This window comes from Microtus pennsylvanicus, chromosome 14, assembly GCF_037038515.1.
Source record: "Microtus pennsylvanicus isolate mMicPen1 chromosome 14, mMicPen1.hap1, whole genome shotgun sequence".
NCBI lineage: Eukaryota > Metazoa > Chordata > Mammalia > Rodentia > Cricetidae > Microtus > Microtus pennsylvanicus.
Window position 1 is genome coordinate 16,066,042 of NC_134592.1, and position 17,694 is coordinate 16,083,735.

At 48.5% G+C, this 17,694-nt stretch overlaps 1 protein-coding gene and 1 long non-coding RNA gene across 6 annotated transcripts in view; one reads left to right on the top strand and one right to left on the bottom strand.

Annotated features, from left to right (window-relative positions):
- The window catches only part of Slc24a4 (solute carrier family 24 member 4), a 143,312-nt gene that overhangs the window by 51,283 nt on the left and 74,335 nt on the right, over positions 1 to 17,694 (bottom strand). For both annotated transcript variants that reach the window (XM_075948727.1, XM_075948726.1), the window contains exons 3-4: positions 3,969 to 4,045; positions 1,156 to 1,230 (exon numbers count right to left, since the gene is read on the bottom strand). In XM_075948727.1, the coding sequence (XP_075804842.1) occupies positions 1,156 to 1,230; positions 3,969 to 4,045 (152 nt within the window). The remainder of the gene's footprint in view (positions 1 to 1,155; positions 1,231 to 3,968; positions 4,046 to 17,694) is intronic.
- LOC142835291 (uncharacterized) overlaps positions 1 to 17,694 on the top strand; it is a 50,796-nt gene that overhangs the window by 27,398 nt on the left and 5,704 nt on the right. The window contains exons 1-3 of one of the 4 annotated variants that reach the window (XR_012907777.1): positions 12,640 to 12,919; positions 15,187 to 15,629; positions 16,705 to 17,245. This is a non-coding gene — a long non-coding RNA (uncharacterized LOC142835291). Of the gene's footprint in view, positions 1 to 12,639; positions 15,630 to 16,704; positions 17,246 to 17,694 lie in introns of those variants that run through there. The other 3 variants (XR_012907776.1, XR_012907775.1, XR_012907778.1) reach the window with 3 other exon arrangements.

Below are 17,694 nucleotides of genomic sequence, written 5' to 3' on the forward strand. Positions count from 1 at the left end.
TCTTCCTTAAATTATGATGTCAGCTATCTTGTCAGAGAAAAAGATCTGACTCACATTAAGTTAGGGGCCATGGCTACATGGTTCCTAGATGGTTCAGACACAGAACCCGTGTAGGGACCACTGTCCCCCAACCTCTCTATCCTTAGGGTTCTGAGATAAAAACCCTCTGCACTAATCGCCCATGCTCCATGTGGGGGAAATCAGGGAAGGGGAAACCCGGAGCACTTCTTCAAGCTCACAATTTGGGGGACCCAGGTTCTAAAGCAGCCATTCCTTACTGTGTGGTGACACACTGCTCCCCTGGTGCTCCCCAGAAACAAGCTGAGCTGAAGGAAGGCATCTGTCCCTAAGAGCCATCTGTCCCCACCCTGACAATATGGCTGCAAAGAGCTGGGAGACTTCATAAGGTGAGGGGTGGCCAATCCCCAAGGGGCTGCACATAGTAAGCACTGAGAACAAAAGGTTTTTTCTCTACTAGATTAGAAGCTTACAAAAAAGGCAGAGAGGGAGCCCGGGGTCTTGTGTATGGGAAGGGAAAATGAATGAGCAACATAGCTGGAGGGAGAACGCGATGTAAATGGGTCAGAGAGGACGCCTGTCACCATGGCTTAGTGTTCGCCCAGGGGAGCACTTAGGCAACCCAGGTCCTCTCTGGGACTGCCATCTATGGTTTGCAGGAAATGTGCCAATGCAGCCAGTTCCAGGCTTGCCTGTTCCCTGGCGAGCCAGATTTGACTCAGACCTTATGGCTTCTAGAACGGAGGTTCTCAACCTGTGGGTGGCAACCCCTCTGGGGTCCCATATCAGATATTTACATTATGATTCATAATAGCAGCAGAATTATAGTCATGAGCGGCAGCAAAAAGAATTTTAAGGTTGGGGGTCACCGCAACATGAGGAGATGTACTAAAGCATCAGAACATTAGGAGGGCTGAGAACCATTGCTCCTAGGGTATAATGGCTGGAGGGTGACTTCACAGAGCCCATGGCTTCTGCTGAGTTTTAGGACAGGATGTCATCACTGACACTGACTCGGTGGCTGTCGGATGGTCGTGCTTTCTGTCCTAGCCCAGCCTTCCTGGCCTTGTCAGGTACATGACAGGTGCCCCTAGTCACCTAGGGCTTTGTGGAGGGTCCCAGGTCCTTTCCACGTACCTCACAGATCTTCTCGAGGGACGGGACAAAGAAGTCATCACACACAATGGCCAGGGCATAGAACATGTAGAGAGCCTGCAAAGGGAAAGCTGGTTTCAGTGACGGCTGCGGGCAGAAGCACAGATGGAGAGCCCCAGCAACCAAGAATCTCCATATCTTCCCTGATAGACAAGGGATCTGAGGCTTAGCATGGGGAAACAGAGTGCTGAATAGCAGGCAGTCATAAATCCAGGCCACACGGGCCTGTGCTTCCTCCCACTGCTGTCACAGAGTAAGAGATCCAGATCCGGAGCTGGGAAGGATAGCGCATGCGTACAGTGTCAGCCTTCAGGAAGCTAAGGTAGGAAGATAGCAAGTTCTAGGCCAGCCTGGGCTACATAGTGAGTCATATTTCAAAAATAGAAGAGAGGAACTAGGAAGATGGCTCCGTTGATAAAGTACCTGCTGGTTAAACACAAGGACCTGAGCCTAGATCCACAGCACCTCTGTAAAAAATGGGTGTGGTGGGACATGCCTGGAACCCCAGCTCTGGAGATGTGGAAACAGGAGAATTCTCAGAGGCTGCTGAACAACCAGTCTAACTGAATTGTTAAGCCCAGGTTTGTTGAGAGAAGCCATTTCAAAAAACAGGTTGAAACCCAATTGAGCAAAACACCAGATCTGGAACTCTGGCCTCCATAAGCATATGTGTGCACATGTATACATGTAGACATAAACACATACATGCCCCTAAAGAGAGAGAGCTGGGTCTCATTTGAATGTAAAGGGGAGAAAGGGAGGGAGAGGGAGAGACCCACTAACTCACTCACACAGACACTCACACACACACACACACACACACACACACACACACACACACGCAGCGGGGGAGGGAGGGAGTCATATTTTAGCCTCTGTAGGTCAACTAGTCTCTGCTATATACTACTATTTTTGCACTTATAAAACCAAAGCAGCCCTGGAATGGGTGTGCACGTGTTCTAATAAAACTTTATTCATAAAAATCAAATAATGGTCTGCGCTCCGTCCTCCAGTCTTAGCTTGGTAATTACTACTTTGAAGGGTTCTTGCCAAATGCCTGAGGTACTGATTCTCAGGTTCAACCATAAAGGTTTTGTTTATAGGGCAGAGTCACAGAACTATGGGGAAAACTTGCCAAACTTACATCTCCTAGTAAAAGGGGATAGAATGTGAATGCCAGGGTGTAGAAAGATAATAGCCCCATCCTAGAAATAATACGCAGGCTCACAGTTTAAAATCTGCCCACAATCCCCATTCTAGCCACTGCTTTCATTAGTGGTTTATCATGCCAGTCACAACTCCTTCGTCATCTTCTGGCCCTTGTTCTCCACCAGAGAATTAAATTACCTCTAGAAAAAAGCTAGTGGTTCCAAGTTTAAATTTATAAGCAGACAGTACTGGGCAGCCCAATTGCTGAGCAGGAGGAAATTTGCTGGGGCTGATTTGAAGCAAAAAGAAGCTGACCATGACCAGCCTCACTTGCTGGCAACCATTCAGCAGAGTCTTCTGTTGGTTTCCACGAGGGCCAGAAAGCATTTTAGGCTCTAGAGACCATGTACCCTGATGCAGCTTTTCAGTCCTGCCACTGGAGCTCAAAAGCACCCACAGAAGCCTGGCAGAGGTGGCACACACCTGTAATCCCAGCACTTGGGAGCAAGAGGCAGGTGGATCTCTGTGAGTTTGGGACCGCCACAGAGAGCACAGCAATGAGCGGAGTGGCTGTCTTCTAAGAAAAACTTTACCTAATAGGGGCTGGGGCTGTAGTTCATTTAGTAGATTGCTTGCCTAGCATACACAAGGTCAGAGGTTTACCTCAGTACCACGTAAATTGGACAAGGTGGCACATCTCCAGCACTTGGGAGATGCATATGGGAGGGTGGGTGGGTTGGGGGAGTGGATCAGGAGTTTCTGGTCATCCTCAGCTACCCTGAGGTTTGAGGCTACCCTGGATATAGGTGATGGTATCTCAAATAAATGAACACATACACAAACAAGCGAACAAGTCTTTGCAAAAATAGGCAGGGAGCTGATATCTGACTTGGTCTGTTCTGTCCAAGAACAGCAATCTACACTTTGGGTTTGACTTCCTCATTCCTACTTAAGTTGCTATTGCACTATTGTTTGCCATCAGAGTTTGTCTGACCACGGAGAGGAGGGGTCGGTGGCCAGCCACCCTGAATGGGCTGGATCTCTTTTAAATGTAAAGGGGGGACAAGAAATGTGACGAGGAGATTGGAAAGCAAACACAGGAACCATGGCAGCAAGCACTTACAGAGGACCCATACCGCACCATGCCCGATGTGGTTGACATCTAGTCTGATGCAGGGCCATCACTCCTGTTTTATGAAACTAGAAAGTGAGGCACAGGAAAAGAACCACGTGCTTGTGCTGGGAGTGGACATACTAGGTGACACTGGACACAGTCACCTGACACTTAGGAAAAGAGTCTTTTGGGGCAAGATAGTCTAATGTCTATTCTCATCTCAAGTTGTTGCAAGGAGTAAATAAGAACTCAGACATTCCATGGCAGTAGGTCTTAACCTGTGGGGAGTGACCCTCTTGGGGGTTGCATAATCAGATCTTTACATTACGATTCCCAACAGTAGCAAGATTACAATTATGAAGTGGCAACAAAATAATATTATGATTTGGGGGCCACCACAACATGGGGAACTGTATTAAAATCTCACGGCCTTAGGAAGGTTGAGAACCACTGCTCTATGGTCATTATATACTATACAGATGCAGCTCCTGCGTCAGAACGTTAGTGGCTCCTGGCCCTTGAGGATACCTACACCGAGGATGTGTAGTAGGACAGCGCCGTGTTGCCGCTCTCTGTTGGAGAACAGGTCTGTGGGGAACTCGTGGATCGCTGGAAGAGAAGAGACAGCAGGATGTTAGGTGGTAGTGCACCTTCCGCAAACTCACTGGAGACCCACGGTCCACCAAGGAGCTCAGGGGCCCCCGGCTTCAGGCTGACTGGCCAGCTAGACCTCAGTGTGGGGCAGACTGGAGCTTTTAGAAGAATTTTGGTTGCTGGATTAGCCACAGACATCCTGGTACTTGAGAGATGATTGGGACTGAGCTCTGCCTTGTGTTTTGAAAGACGGTATAATGCACGTCACACATACTGGGACAGCTGCAATTCCAAAGACAGACACACTGCTGGTGGAATGAGAAATAGGAGGCTTTAGGAGCTCTGCAGACACTGACACAATATGCCCAGTGACACCCCATCTGCCGCAGAATGCCCAAAACCAACAGAGGAACAGTCCCTTCTAGCTTTGTATTATCTCATGCTACTCGGAGGCTCGCGCAGTTGCCAGCCCTCGGGTATCTGGAAGGAGAGCTGGTCTACAGCAGACACGCAATAGATGTCCCAGACAGAAATGCTGCTCTGTAAATACGTGGTCCTAAGCTCGTAAGCTTATAACGAACGTTATAAAATCTCCCTTTTTAACATCAGATTCACTTGACAAGAAGTGGCATCTGGCAGCTACCCAGGCACCAGACAGCCTGCCCTTTCACTCTGAGGCAAGAAGTACTTAAAGAAAAATATCTTCATTCCCTTCTTTATATTTTTATTTTCTAATCAAACTTCTTATTAAAGAATTGCAGCTACCATTTCAAGGGCCTGCCTCTGCTGCTTGGAGATGGGGAATAGGGGAGGAAGAGACTCTGCATCCCTGTGGCCGGGAGCCTGTTTCTGGAAGTGGAAACCTCTGGGGCTTCGCAGCACAGACCTTAGATGATGGTTCTGCAGAGAGCTTTCAAGACATTTCCTGATTCTCAAGCCAGTGTGAGGAAAGCTGCCGATTCGCACACTCCTGGGGGCATCTTGAGAATGAGAGTAAACCTCTGTTTTTCTGAGGTGGAGGACATGCGATCTGGCCTCCAGCCACGATAGGGCTGTGGGTTACATAAATAGCTTTGTCATGCTGCCTTCCCTGCCCCCTAAGTGCGTGCTGGAAGGCTGCAGGATACAGTGACTGTCAACCAAAGCCTTAATTTTGGCAGCGTATCAGTAGGTGACCTGTAGAGCTCTCAGCTGCTATGGCCCCCCTATTCTCATGCCCACCCGAAGCTTTTCACACACTGGGATATACGTGCTGAGCTATGCATGTACTAGCCGTAGACAGAGAAGGAACTGGGTGAGAGAACTCAGATTCTGGATTTAGGGACTCAGGGTCATCTACTTCAGTGCTTTGAATAAGGAATGTCCCCCATTGGCGGTGGCCTTTGAACCCGGGGTCCCTGGTTGGTTGGTTTAGGTAGCTTTGGGAGGTGCAGTTTTGCTGGAGGAAGTACATCATGCCAGATGGACTTTGAGGATTTAAGCCCTGCCCCCTCCACTCTCACTGCTTCATGCTTGTTGGTGAGATGCAATCTCTCTGCTTCCAGGCCACCATGCTGGCCTGCTGCCATGCGTCCCGGGCCATGATGGGGTCTCATCCCCCTTATCCTGTAAGTCACCTTTAGTCGTGATGTTTTGACACAGCAACAGAAAAGAAACCAACCCACCTACCATGGTTACATCACCTAAACTCGAAGGCCCTCTGCTTCCTCAATGACAATCTACTGTGGAAAACACAAGGCTTGGTGAATAGGTATGACACTCCTTGGCTTGGACAGCAAAGGCCACAGTGGGCAGAGGGCCATGCCACCCCTCCCAGTTGGCTACTGGCTGAGACTAATCCACTCCCTGCTGCAGGATTGAACCCTTCAGACACTGGCGTGGCACTAGTCAATCCCTGTCACCAAGAGCAACTCTGACCTGCAGACATGTCCTGTGTTCAGGTGTCCCTTGTCTTCAGAGGAGCTGGGTTGAGGTCTTGGAACACACTTCTGTCTCCTAGGACTTGTGTGACCTTAGCAAGCTGATGGCACCTCAGGTGCTGTTACCTTGCGTGTATGATCCCAATAGACTCTGTATAAGACAGGTAGTACCCCTGATGACTTCACATCCCAGCACATTCTGTCTCCATGGCTGCAGGTGATGCACAGCCTTGGCTTGTGAAAGTAAGAGAAACAATAAATGGCTTTGTGTGGGGGTGGGAGGGGCTAGGACATAGACGACCAGAGCAAGTCACAGACTGTACACAGCACAGGAGAGCCTGCCTGCGGGAGCGCTGCCATCCCCGGTTCCCTTCCCGAGGCTTGCCAGGATGAGGAGAACCCAGATCGTGTTCAAGTGTGTAAGGCTTGCAAGTCTGAGAGGGTTCACTGCACCCACAATGCTCAGATCCACTACAGGGAGGAGGGAGGGATCAGCAGGGCACACACATGACTTTTGAGGTCACACCTAAGCTTTTAAGCTGCAGAAATCCCTGGTGGCAGGTGTGGGGGGAGGAGAGATTTGACTGCAGGCCCTGCAGCAGGCTCCAAAGCTCAGGGAAGTAGGATGATGCCAGTGTCCCCCAGAGCCCAGGAAGAGGGGGCTAGGGAGCAAGCATGATGAAAGGAAGTCTCCCCTGAAAGACTAGTCTATCGCTCCTGATTCTGGACGTACTCAGGCATCCTTATACACAGTATCTACCTGTTTTGCATTCTGCTTTGACATGTATGAGAGACCCAGGACATTTCCTGCTCCCTACCTTTGTGAGCACTGAAAGGCAGACTCTATGGACCCTGGGCCTATTAGTACCCAGAATTCCTTCAGCACCTACAAACTGCCACTTGAAGTCCACAAGGAACACTTTAGCATTGTTGTGGACACAGAAATCTGCACGGTGCTTTTCTGCCAGCATTGTCCTTCTGTATATATACTTTCACCGGGGGTGTTACTCATTAGAATGTAAGAATGTGGGCATTTCCAGAGCCCCCACTCTGTGAACCCATACTCTGGGAACTGGTGAATAACATTCTGTGCATCTGGAGCCTCCTTGAGTACAGCAGCTGCATCTTGGAGGATGACCCTACTTTCAGAGACCACCAAAGCTACTAAGAAAGTAGAAGTCTATTAATGTGGGAATACCCCTGTCCTGAAAGAGCAGGAGTTAACACTTGTACCCTGGGTGTTTACTCCACACCAAATGCCAAGCAGGGTGTTGAGACTGCCTTAGGGTTTCTATTGCTGTGCAGAGACACCATGACCATGTCAGCTCCTATAAAGGAAACCATTTAATTGGCTTACTTACAGTTGCAGAGGTGTAGTCCATTACTGTCATGGCTGGAAGCATGGCAGTGTGCAGGCAGACATGGTGCTGGAGAGGTAGCTGAGAGTTCAACATCCCAATCAGAAGGCAACAGGAAGTGAACTGTCTACCACACTCGGCATAGCTTGAGCATATGAGACCTCAAAGTCTGCCTCCCCCCACATAGTACCACACTTCCTCCAATAAGGTCACACTCCTAACAGTGCCACTCCCTGTAGGCCAAGCATTCAAACACATGAGTCCATGGGAACCACACCCATTTAAACTCTACACTGAGCGATGGTGAAAGGCCTCTGGAGCAGTGGCCAAAGGACTGAGCAAGCCACCACTGACTTGGGGGAAGGGAGGACATGAAGTGGATCCATAGAAAGAAGGGCACCCACGTCAAGGCCTGAGTTCACACTGCCAACTTTTCAAAGCCTTAACCTCCCAGAGAGACCCAAGAAGCTCATCAGTCCCTCTTCTGGCACTTCAAGTGTAAAGGAGTCAGCTGCAACCATACATCTACAACAGGGGAAGGTGAAGAGGCTGAGATGAAGCTCAGTACCTGACTTTCCTCAGCTGAGCATCTTCTTAGGGCCAAGGCCTCTTATCTGAGGGGCAGGCTCTGTTTTCCTGGGGTCTCAAAGGACCATGTCAAGAGACTGAGCTCCTAGAAAGAGGATTTTGCCTGACATCTCATGGGTCAAGTTTCCATGGATCCAGGGGAAGCCCAGCATGGGCAGTCCTCAGTCTCCTTAGAACATTTGACAGATCTGACTGCTCTCAGGCTGGGGAGATGGCTCGCTGGGGAAGTATTATTGGACAAGCATGGGGACCTGAGTTCCAATTCCCAGCACCCATGTGAATGGTGAGATACGACAGAGAATGACTGTGATCCCAGCATGGAGAGAGGTAGATGTCTGGGGTTTGCAGGCCAGCTAGATTAGCTATCATGGTGACTTTCAGGAAGAGACTATGTCTCGAAAAAGCAAGGTGGAGGGCTAGAGAGATAGCTCAGTAGTCAAGAGCATGGACTGCTTTTCCAGAGGAGCTGGGTTTGATCCCAGCCCCTACATTGCACTCAACCATCTGTAACTACAGTTTCAGGGGAATCCCATAAGCACCAGGCATACACATGATGTGCAGACATGCATGTAGGCAAAACATGTAAAAAAAAAATAAATCTTAGCCTGGCGGTGGTGGCGCACGCCTTTAATCCCAGCACTCGGGAGACAGAGGCAGGTGGATCTCTGTGAGTTCGAGACCATCCTGGTCTACAAGAGCTAGTTCCAGGACAGGCTCCAAAACCACAGAGAAACCTTGTCTCGAAAAAGCAAAAAAAAAAAAAATCTTAAAAGATAAACAAGGCAGAAAGCAATTAAGTAAGATGTGTGTGTGTGTGTGTGTGTGTGTGTGTGTGCCATCAACCTATCCCTCATCTGTCATTCATCTACCTGCCCATCCATCCACTCATCCATCTCTTCATCCACCCATCCATCCACCTACCCACCTGTCATCCATCCACCCATCCATCTCTTCATCCACCCATCCATCCACCTGTCATCTATCCACCTGTCATCTATCCACCCACCCATCCACCTGTCATCCATCCACCTGTCATCTATCCACCTGTCATCCATCCACCCATCCATCTCTTCATCCACCCATCCATCCACCTGTCATCCATCCACCTGTCATCCATCCACCTGTCATCCATCCACCTGTCATCTATCCACCTGTCATCTATCCACCCATCCATCTCTTCATCCACCCATCCATCCACCTGTCATCTATCCACCTGTCATCTATCCACCTGTCATCTATCCACCTGTCATCTATCCACCCATCCATCTCTTCATCCACCCATCCATCCACCTGTCATCTATCCACCTGTCATCTATCCACCCATCCATCCACCTGTCATCCATCCACCTGTCATCTATCCACCTGTCATCTATCCACCCATCCATCTACCTGTCATCTATCCACCTGTCATCTATCCACCTGTCATCCATCCACCCATCCATCCACCTGTCATCCATCCACCTGTCATCTATCCACCTGTCATCTATCCACCCATCCATCCACCTGTCATCCATCCACCTGTCATCTATCCACCTGTCATCTATCCACCCATCCATCTACCTGTCATCTATCCACCCATCCATCCACCTGTCATCCATCCACCTGTCATCCATCCACCTGTCATCCATCTACTCATCCATCCACCTGTCATCCATCTACCTGTCATCCATCCACCCATCCATCCACCTGTCATCTATCCACCTGTCATCCATCCACCTGTCATCCATCCACCCAGCCATCTACCTGTCATCTATCCACCTGTCATCTATCCACCTGTCATCTATCCACCCATCCATCCACCTGTCACCCATCTACCCATCCATCCACCTGTCATCTATCCACCTGTCATCCATCCACCCATCCATCCACCTGTCATCCATCTACCTGTCATCCATCCACCTGTCATCCATCTACTCATCCATCCACCTGTCATCCATCCACCTGTCATCTATCCACCTGTCATCTATCCACCCATCCATCCACCTGTCACCCATCTACCCATCCATCCACCTGTCATCTATCCACCTGTCATCCATCCACCCATCCATCCACCTGTCATCCATCTACCTGTCATCCATCCACCTGTCATCCATCTACTCATCCATCCACCTGTCATCTATCCACCTGTCATCCATCCACCTGTCATCTATCCACCTGTCATCCATCCACCCATCCATCCACCTGTCATCCATCTACCTGTCATCCATCCACCTGTCATCCATCTACTCATCCATCCACCTGTCATCTATCCACCTGTCATCCATCCACCTGTCATCTATCCACCTGTCATCTATCCACCTGTCATCTATCCACCCATCCATCCACCTGTCATCCATCCACCTGTCATCCATCCACCCATCCATCCGTCATTCATCTACCTGCCCACCCACCCACTCATCCATCTCTTCATCCACCCATCTATCCATTCATCTCTCCATCATCCATTCATCATCCAGCCAGCCATCCAGACAACCATCTCTCCATTCTCTATTTGATAAAGTCTATTTTTTGTGGTGTGTAGTTCTGAGTTTTAGAAATGCATGAGGTCACACATTGTAGGGCCGTATCATACAGGCCCATATTTCTACTTTGTATGGCGGCCAGAATTTCAGGCCAGTTTGCACCTGCCACAAAGGAGGTGGTCACCTAGCTTTTTGAGACAAACAGACACCATCCTAAACAAAGGGTCAGAATACGCTAATGTCGCCCTGCTCCTTCCTTGTAATTCTGGGAGATCATCTGGACAGAGATGCTGATTCAGTCTACGTTACAGAGCAGGCAAAGAAAGACGTGACAGAGCAAACATAAGAAAAGGTGTGGAAATGACTAAAGTCATTCGCCTGGCTACCTAGGAAACAAAATGCTAATAAATTTACCCTTCAGTTTACGTTTTAGTATAAAAGCTGTTTGGAGAATAAACGTGGGTAAATTTTCAGGTTGTAAACTCAGGATTTCAGGAGGGATCACTAAAAACTCTCTCTCCATAAATAGATGTGAGTTGTGTCTTTATTCCCATGACTCCCCGCTGGTCCAAGAAATAATTGATGGTCCAGGATTAGCCTGACAATGCATCCACCATCACACTTCAAGACAAAATAGTTCCTCTATCCCCAAAGTACCTTGTGCTGAATATTTGTAATCAATACTTCCCTAGCCCCCAAATTCTGGAGACTAGCGGTTAATGTGTGCCCTTTACGGTCAGTCCTATCAATGGAGTCCTATTACAGGGAAACTTTTCAGTCAGCATCTTTCACTTAACAAAATGCTGAAGAAACATACCTTGAATGCTCCCACCTCTTCAGACCTCCTTGTTTAGCTTCTTTGACTCCTCTTGCTCCTTTCTCATCTCACTTGGCTGGAACTGTGTCCGCGGCAGGACCCCAGAATGCTGTGTTCTTAGGGCTTCCTCCCTATCCCTCTTTTCTCTCATTCTCTGTGGTTTTGTTTTTCTAATCTCTGCAGACGCCTCCCAAGCTTCAACATTTCTGAGCATCAGTTGTAACACAGACCTTGGCAATCCTGTAGGTAACCCAAACCCATCCTCAGTGAATGGGCCACCATCTACATGGGCTGCAGGAAGGAAAGCCTGGAACAGTCCCTGATGTCTCCTGTTCCCTCAGATCCTACGATATAGGAAAGACCATGTGCATCCAGATCCCATTTTCCTCCCTTCCATGAACCTTCATGGGGGACTAGTCACATACAGCATCATACGCTGAGTTCTGATGAGCCTTGGCTCACTTGTGCCATGGTTCTGAATGTGAAATAGGGCCTGTTGACCATGGGGACTTCTAGAGCAGAAAAGAGGTCAACTTTCTTCTCGCTGCTGTTTCCACGGGCAACCATGGCTACAGACACTGACAGGCTCTACTGACTACAGCCCCACATCCTGAATTCTGAGCAGGGTATTTGGGGGTTTAATTATCTTATTTCTTGCTTGCCTCAGTCTGTCTGTGCTGATGAAACAAAAGATGCTAACCCAAGGTGCTTACGAAATACTGAAAACTTACTGCTCACAGTTTTAGAGGGTCAGAAGTCTAAGATCAAGGCCTTGCTTCCTAGGTCATGGAAGGTACCATCTCTCTGTGTCCACACATGGATGGGATCAGGCAGTGCTCCAGAGTCATCCCCCCTTCCCCCACAATGGTACTAGAAATTGAACTATGGGTACTATGCATGTTAGGCAGGTATTTTACCACTGATCTATATCCCCATTGCTGTTTTCATTTTGAGACAAGGTCTCACTAAGTTGCCTAGGATGGCTTTGAACCCACTTTAAGGTCTAACTGGCTTTGAATTTGAGGATCTCCTAGACTCAGCCTCCAAAGTAGCTGATATTATACCCTGTACTACCAGGTTTGCCAGAGCTTTGTTTTTAAGGGATGTTAACTAGCCCCAGTGGTGAGGCAGAGTCTTCATCACCCAGCCAACTCCCAGAATTTACCTTTTAACACTATCACTTATAGCTGGGGGTTAAGATTCTTTGCAATTCTTTTTCTCAGAGGGAATATCATTGCATAAGTCAGGCTAGCCTCAAACTTGTGAGTCCTGCCTGTTTCCCGAGTGCTAGGATTATGGGTATATATCACCACACCCAGCTAAGATTTCTCATATGAGTTCAGGAGTGACCCAAACATTTAGCCCATGGTACCTCTTTCTCAGCTGTTCCTCTACTTTTCTGAGTACCTGATACCCTATATTAAATTATTTTTCTGTGTAAAATATTTAACGTGGTTTCTATATCTTATACTAAGCTGACTTATACCGCCAGAATCCCCGAAAGCTGAGACAGGGACTGGGAAAGCTCATTTTTCAAACCATTCTTGAATCCATTCACCTTTTTATCTCCACCTCCTGCAGCGTGTCCTGCTGGGCCACCACCCTCATCTTCTAGAGAGCCTCCTGTGTGTTCCTATTCAGCAGCTTCTTGACATCCACAGCAGACAAACACCGAAGCTGGTCCAGACCTTCCGAGATCGGTACTGTCCGGCCCTGCCTGCCTATATAGCCCGGATCACGCCAAGGTGCGTGCTCATCTCCAGCCACGCTGGCTAGACTCATGCCACCAGGTCCTGGCACAACGTGCTACCAGGCCAGAGTTCAGGAGGTGCCTTTAGCCTCTTACCTTACTGAAGGGTAACTGAAGGCTTTGTGAGTCTGGCCTGCCTGGCATCCCTGCATCCCTGGCACTAGGGTCTTGGCCACTGCACAGGACAAAAAGCACACAGAGCTGCTGTGCTTTCTATTGGATGCAAATCTTTCCCAAACCTTTCAATTAGTTGATTCTCTTTAGGGAATGTAAACTGTGAAGTGAATTTTTTTTTAAAGAAACTGGCTCCAAACATGCCATTTTCTTTGCTTTCTGGTAAAAATAACCCCATGTTCTAAGCCATGACGTTTATTATGAAACTATGAAAAGGAGACTGGGAGGCTGGGAAGTCATTTAAATAGCTTCAAATTTCCATTATTTCAACTTACATAAGGTATGTGTTTTAGAAACCACTCAGGCGCCGCGAGTCAAAAGCCAAGAAATCAAGATTCCCCCACCCCCAATTTGTCGGTTTAAAATAACCTTGCTGAAAATCTCATGCCTTTCATGGGCAATAGTTCACATGTTAGGGTCTTATACCACTGTTTCCTGTCTCAAACAGGAGTAAACATAATCAGATGAAGGTGTTGCCTTCAGACAGCATGAAAAGGAGCTTGAAATCCTGTCTTTTTACATTGCTAAAATAGATTATGCACTAGCAAAAATAAAATATGACTGAAAACCTCAGCAATAGGATTGTCCCTCCTGGAATCATGCAATTTTATACCTGATGCTGCTCAGCTACTACGTTTTTGTTGTTTTCCCACCCAGAAAGGAACGAAGGCTCACAGGGGTCAAAAGAGCTGTGGACTCTGGGTCACCCTGTGAAGCTCCAAAGATGCTAAGTACCCCTTGTTGGTCTCATCTCATCAGCCCCCAACCTTAGAGGGAATGTTAGCATCCAGAGAGGTCAGCTGTTTCACTCAGTAACCCAATCAGTTAGTGACAGAACTTTAAGAGTCGGAGCACAGACTGCGGGGAGCCCAGACAGGCCAGTGCATCTGACCCGAAGTCCCTGGACGATGGTTTTGTAGCCATCAGCCCTCGTGCCTGGAGCTCAGTCTCAGTGGCCACTAGCCCCAACTCACGTCCAGTTGCTGCAGCTTGGACCTTGAGTGTCCTCTGAAGGTTCATGTGCTAAAGGCTTAGTCCCATCAAGAGGTCATGGGGGCTTTAAAGGAAGCTCTAGTGGGAAATTCTTTGGTTGTCAAGAACATGCCCTCGAAGGGGATTGTGGGATTTCATTCCCTCCCTCTTCTCTTTTGATGGCCACGAGATGACATAATTTCATTCTTTGGAATTCTACTGTTCACTTACTGATTGTATCATTTACTCTTTTGTTGGTTAATTTGTTGATTTCTTCCCATATTTTAGATAGTAATCCCCTGCCAGATGAATATCAACAAAAATTGTCTTCCATTCTGTGGGCTGACTTTTAACTCTGTGTGTGATCCAGTCAAGTCATAGTTGGTATATGCCCCAAAGAACCAAAGCCACTATAGACTCAGCTTCCTAGAGAGACACCTGTGCCTCTTGCACTGTTCACAACAGCCAAATTATGGAAGCAGCCTAGGTGCAGAGAGGATGAGCAGATAAAGAAAATGTGCCTCACATGGACATAGTGGAGTTCTACCCCATCATAAAACAAAGCATGTGTTTGCAGAAAAATGGGTAGTAACCAAATTATACATTACAATTATATCTGAAATAAGTTAGACTCAAAAACCATCTGCCACATGTTTTCCCTAGTATCTGGAAGCTGGGGGAAAGATGTGGCTAAAGAGGGAAATATCTGGACTGCAGGAGAGGAAGGGGTCCACAAGGATGTGGGAGAGGGGATGAGTAATAAGTGGAGGGGCTGGGAGACGACACAGGATGGGATGGACGGAGAAGCGCGGTGCTGTCGGGAGGGGGCACTGACTTGAAAACGTAGCACACACTGGGAGGTTTTAAGCCAGTGAGGCTGTGCCCTGGAGGGGCCATAGGACATGCCTCTACCTTTCTTCTCTGTCCCTGAGGTGAGCAGGCTTGCTCAACCAGGCCTTCATTCCCACAAGGTACTGCCCCTCCTCAAGCTCCAAAGCAACAGGGCCAATTGCATATAGACAAAATTAACTTCCCCTCTCTATAAGAGCATCCCCTCAGGTATTTCGTTACAGCAGCAGAAAGCTGACAAATGGCCGTTTCTGCCTGACATCCCAGCCGCTTTAGGAACTTGTGAAATATCGCCATCAGCTCCATGCTCTGAAGGGCAATCTGTCAACAGACTGGACTGTACGGCAAGAACCACGTAGCATTGCTCCCCTCTTGCTCCAACAACTCTTCATTTGGTGTTTGTTCTAAGAATCGTATTTCAAGTGGGGGTTTGGGAGCCATACACAAGGACGCTTGGTACTGCTAACCATAAGACAGTGGGAGCCACCAGCTCTCCGGGAAGACGATCACGGTCAAGCTATCGTGACGTTTTCCTCTCTCTGCTCCTTGGGCATTCGCATGCCTTGAACAAGAAGCGCCAGAGATGGCTGGCTGTGAAAAGACTGCTGCTACAGATTCTAAAGAGCAACACGCAAGTCATACGTGGTTTGTTTACAGCTGTGAATGAAGAAGCCCATGCAAAGATCTGGAGATGACCCAAAGAGACTCAGGTAGGCACAGCACAGAAAGGATTCTCCATGGCTCCCCCCTCCTCCCGCAATGCTTTCATTGTAAACATTAAGCCAACTTACTATGGTTCATAAAAAAGACTCAAGGGGAAAGGTGATGCATGTGGCCCTGAAAAAGAGAGCAAAAGGCTTCAAGAAAGCAGGCAAGGGAAGTGCTAGAATCTATATGACAGCACAGTGGGAGGGAACAGCGCAGGATGCCAGGGCAAAGCAACCTGGGAGTGAAAACAGGGAGGCCAGGGGGCAGGGTACTAAAAGTCAAACCTAAGGACATATGAATATGCCGTAAGATGACCTCTTACATTGCGTGTTCACTAAAAAGTACAACAATGTATAAACGAAGCCAGTGCTGGAAGGCACAGTGTAGTCCTTCCCACACCAAGAGGCCCAAGAACTGTCAAAACAGGGGAATCAGAATGCTCAGGTGAAGGGGGAACCGGAGGCAAAAAGATAACAAGGAAATTTCTGGAATAATAAGATACTCCAGGTTGCAACTAGAGCGGTAGTTATCCCGTTAAGAACATGTGTCAAAACGCAATCAGTGCATTTGAAAGGCTGCATTTTATTGTATAAAAGTTATACTTCGTAGGGGGCTATAGATGTGTCTCAGTGGTAGAGTGCTTGCCTAGTGTGAACAAGGCCCTGGATTTGAGTCCCAGCTACACATACACACACACACACACACACACACACACACACACACACCACACCGCATCACACACAAAACCTTAAAGAGTCAGAGCTGTCTATACCACAGCCCAGTAAGTAGAAGCATACCACTATTGACAGCGTACAGGTTTCCAGGTGTGATATTGCTCATGACGAGGACAAACAGGTAACCAGCACCCAGTTCCCACATGTGCACAGGACACACATCATGTATGGATAGATGTGACCTTGATGGACACGGTCATCACAGATGCTGCTTCCTGAAGATGGATATACCTCCATTGGTCAGAAGTCAACAACAGAAGCCTCAGAGGTCACTAGGGAGGCTCTGACGCTGGGACCAGTCTCAGGTAAGTTCTTGTTAATGTGCATTGATTGTGTCTTCCAGATATCAGGACTGAAGGTGTCACCTAAGCTGCCTCTGTCATCATCGGTGACGACAGAACTCAATGTTCTGGGGCCAGGCCTCACACATTCCCTACCCATTCTTGACTGGCAGAGGTGGCTGCCTGAGTGGAATCCGGGCCGTGTGTTAACTGGAACTGTCTTTGCACCAGCAGAAACAATTATTCATTGTCTGGCGAGGGCCAGATGGCAGCGGGCTGTGGAAAGTCCCCAGGCTGGACTCGCCTGAGAGGGAGCTGCCTCAGCTGTGGGTCGTGATGTGTTCCTGCCACTCAGAGCCAAACTCAGCATGATCTGGACACTCGGGGCAGGGTGTCACCAGCAGAGTTTCCTAAGACTGTGAAAGGAAGCAAAGTGCTACACACCTAAATCCCTGGGACCCATCCCACGGGGAGATGTGAGCGTGATGGACAGGGTCACCACAGGCACTGCTTCCTGAAGATGGACGAACCTCCACTGGTCAGAAGTCAGCTGCCGAAGCCTCAGGAGACACTAGGAGGCTCCGATGCTGAGACCAGTCTCAGGTAAGATCCATCACACTTCCAAGAATCCAGAATCTAGGAGCTGGCAAGACTGAGTTATGGTTAATTCTGTTGACCTGACCAGCTCGACAATGGCATTGGAGACAAGCCTGGGCACAGGTGTGGTGGGGTCTGTAGGTTGAGTTAACTGAGGTAGGAGACCCATCCTAAATGTGGGGGGAAAACCAATTCACAGGCCGGGGTCCCCAGCTGAATAAAGAGGAGAAAGTGAGCTGAGCTCCAGCATCTCTTTCTGCTTCCTAGCTGAGGATGTGACCAGGCACACTCGGACCGTGGTGACTCCACTATCACGGTGGACAGTAACCTCACAGTTGTGAGCTAAAGGAAACCTGTATCCCTGTAAGTGGCTTTTGCTGGATATTTTGTCATAACAACATGAAAAACAAGCAATATGACCGGGTGTAGACTGGTTCCCATGGCAGCCTCCAGGA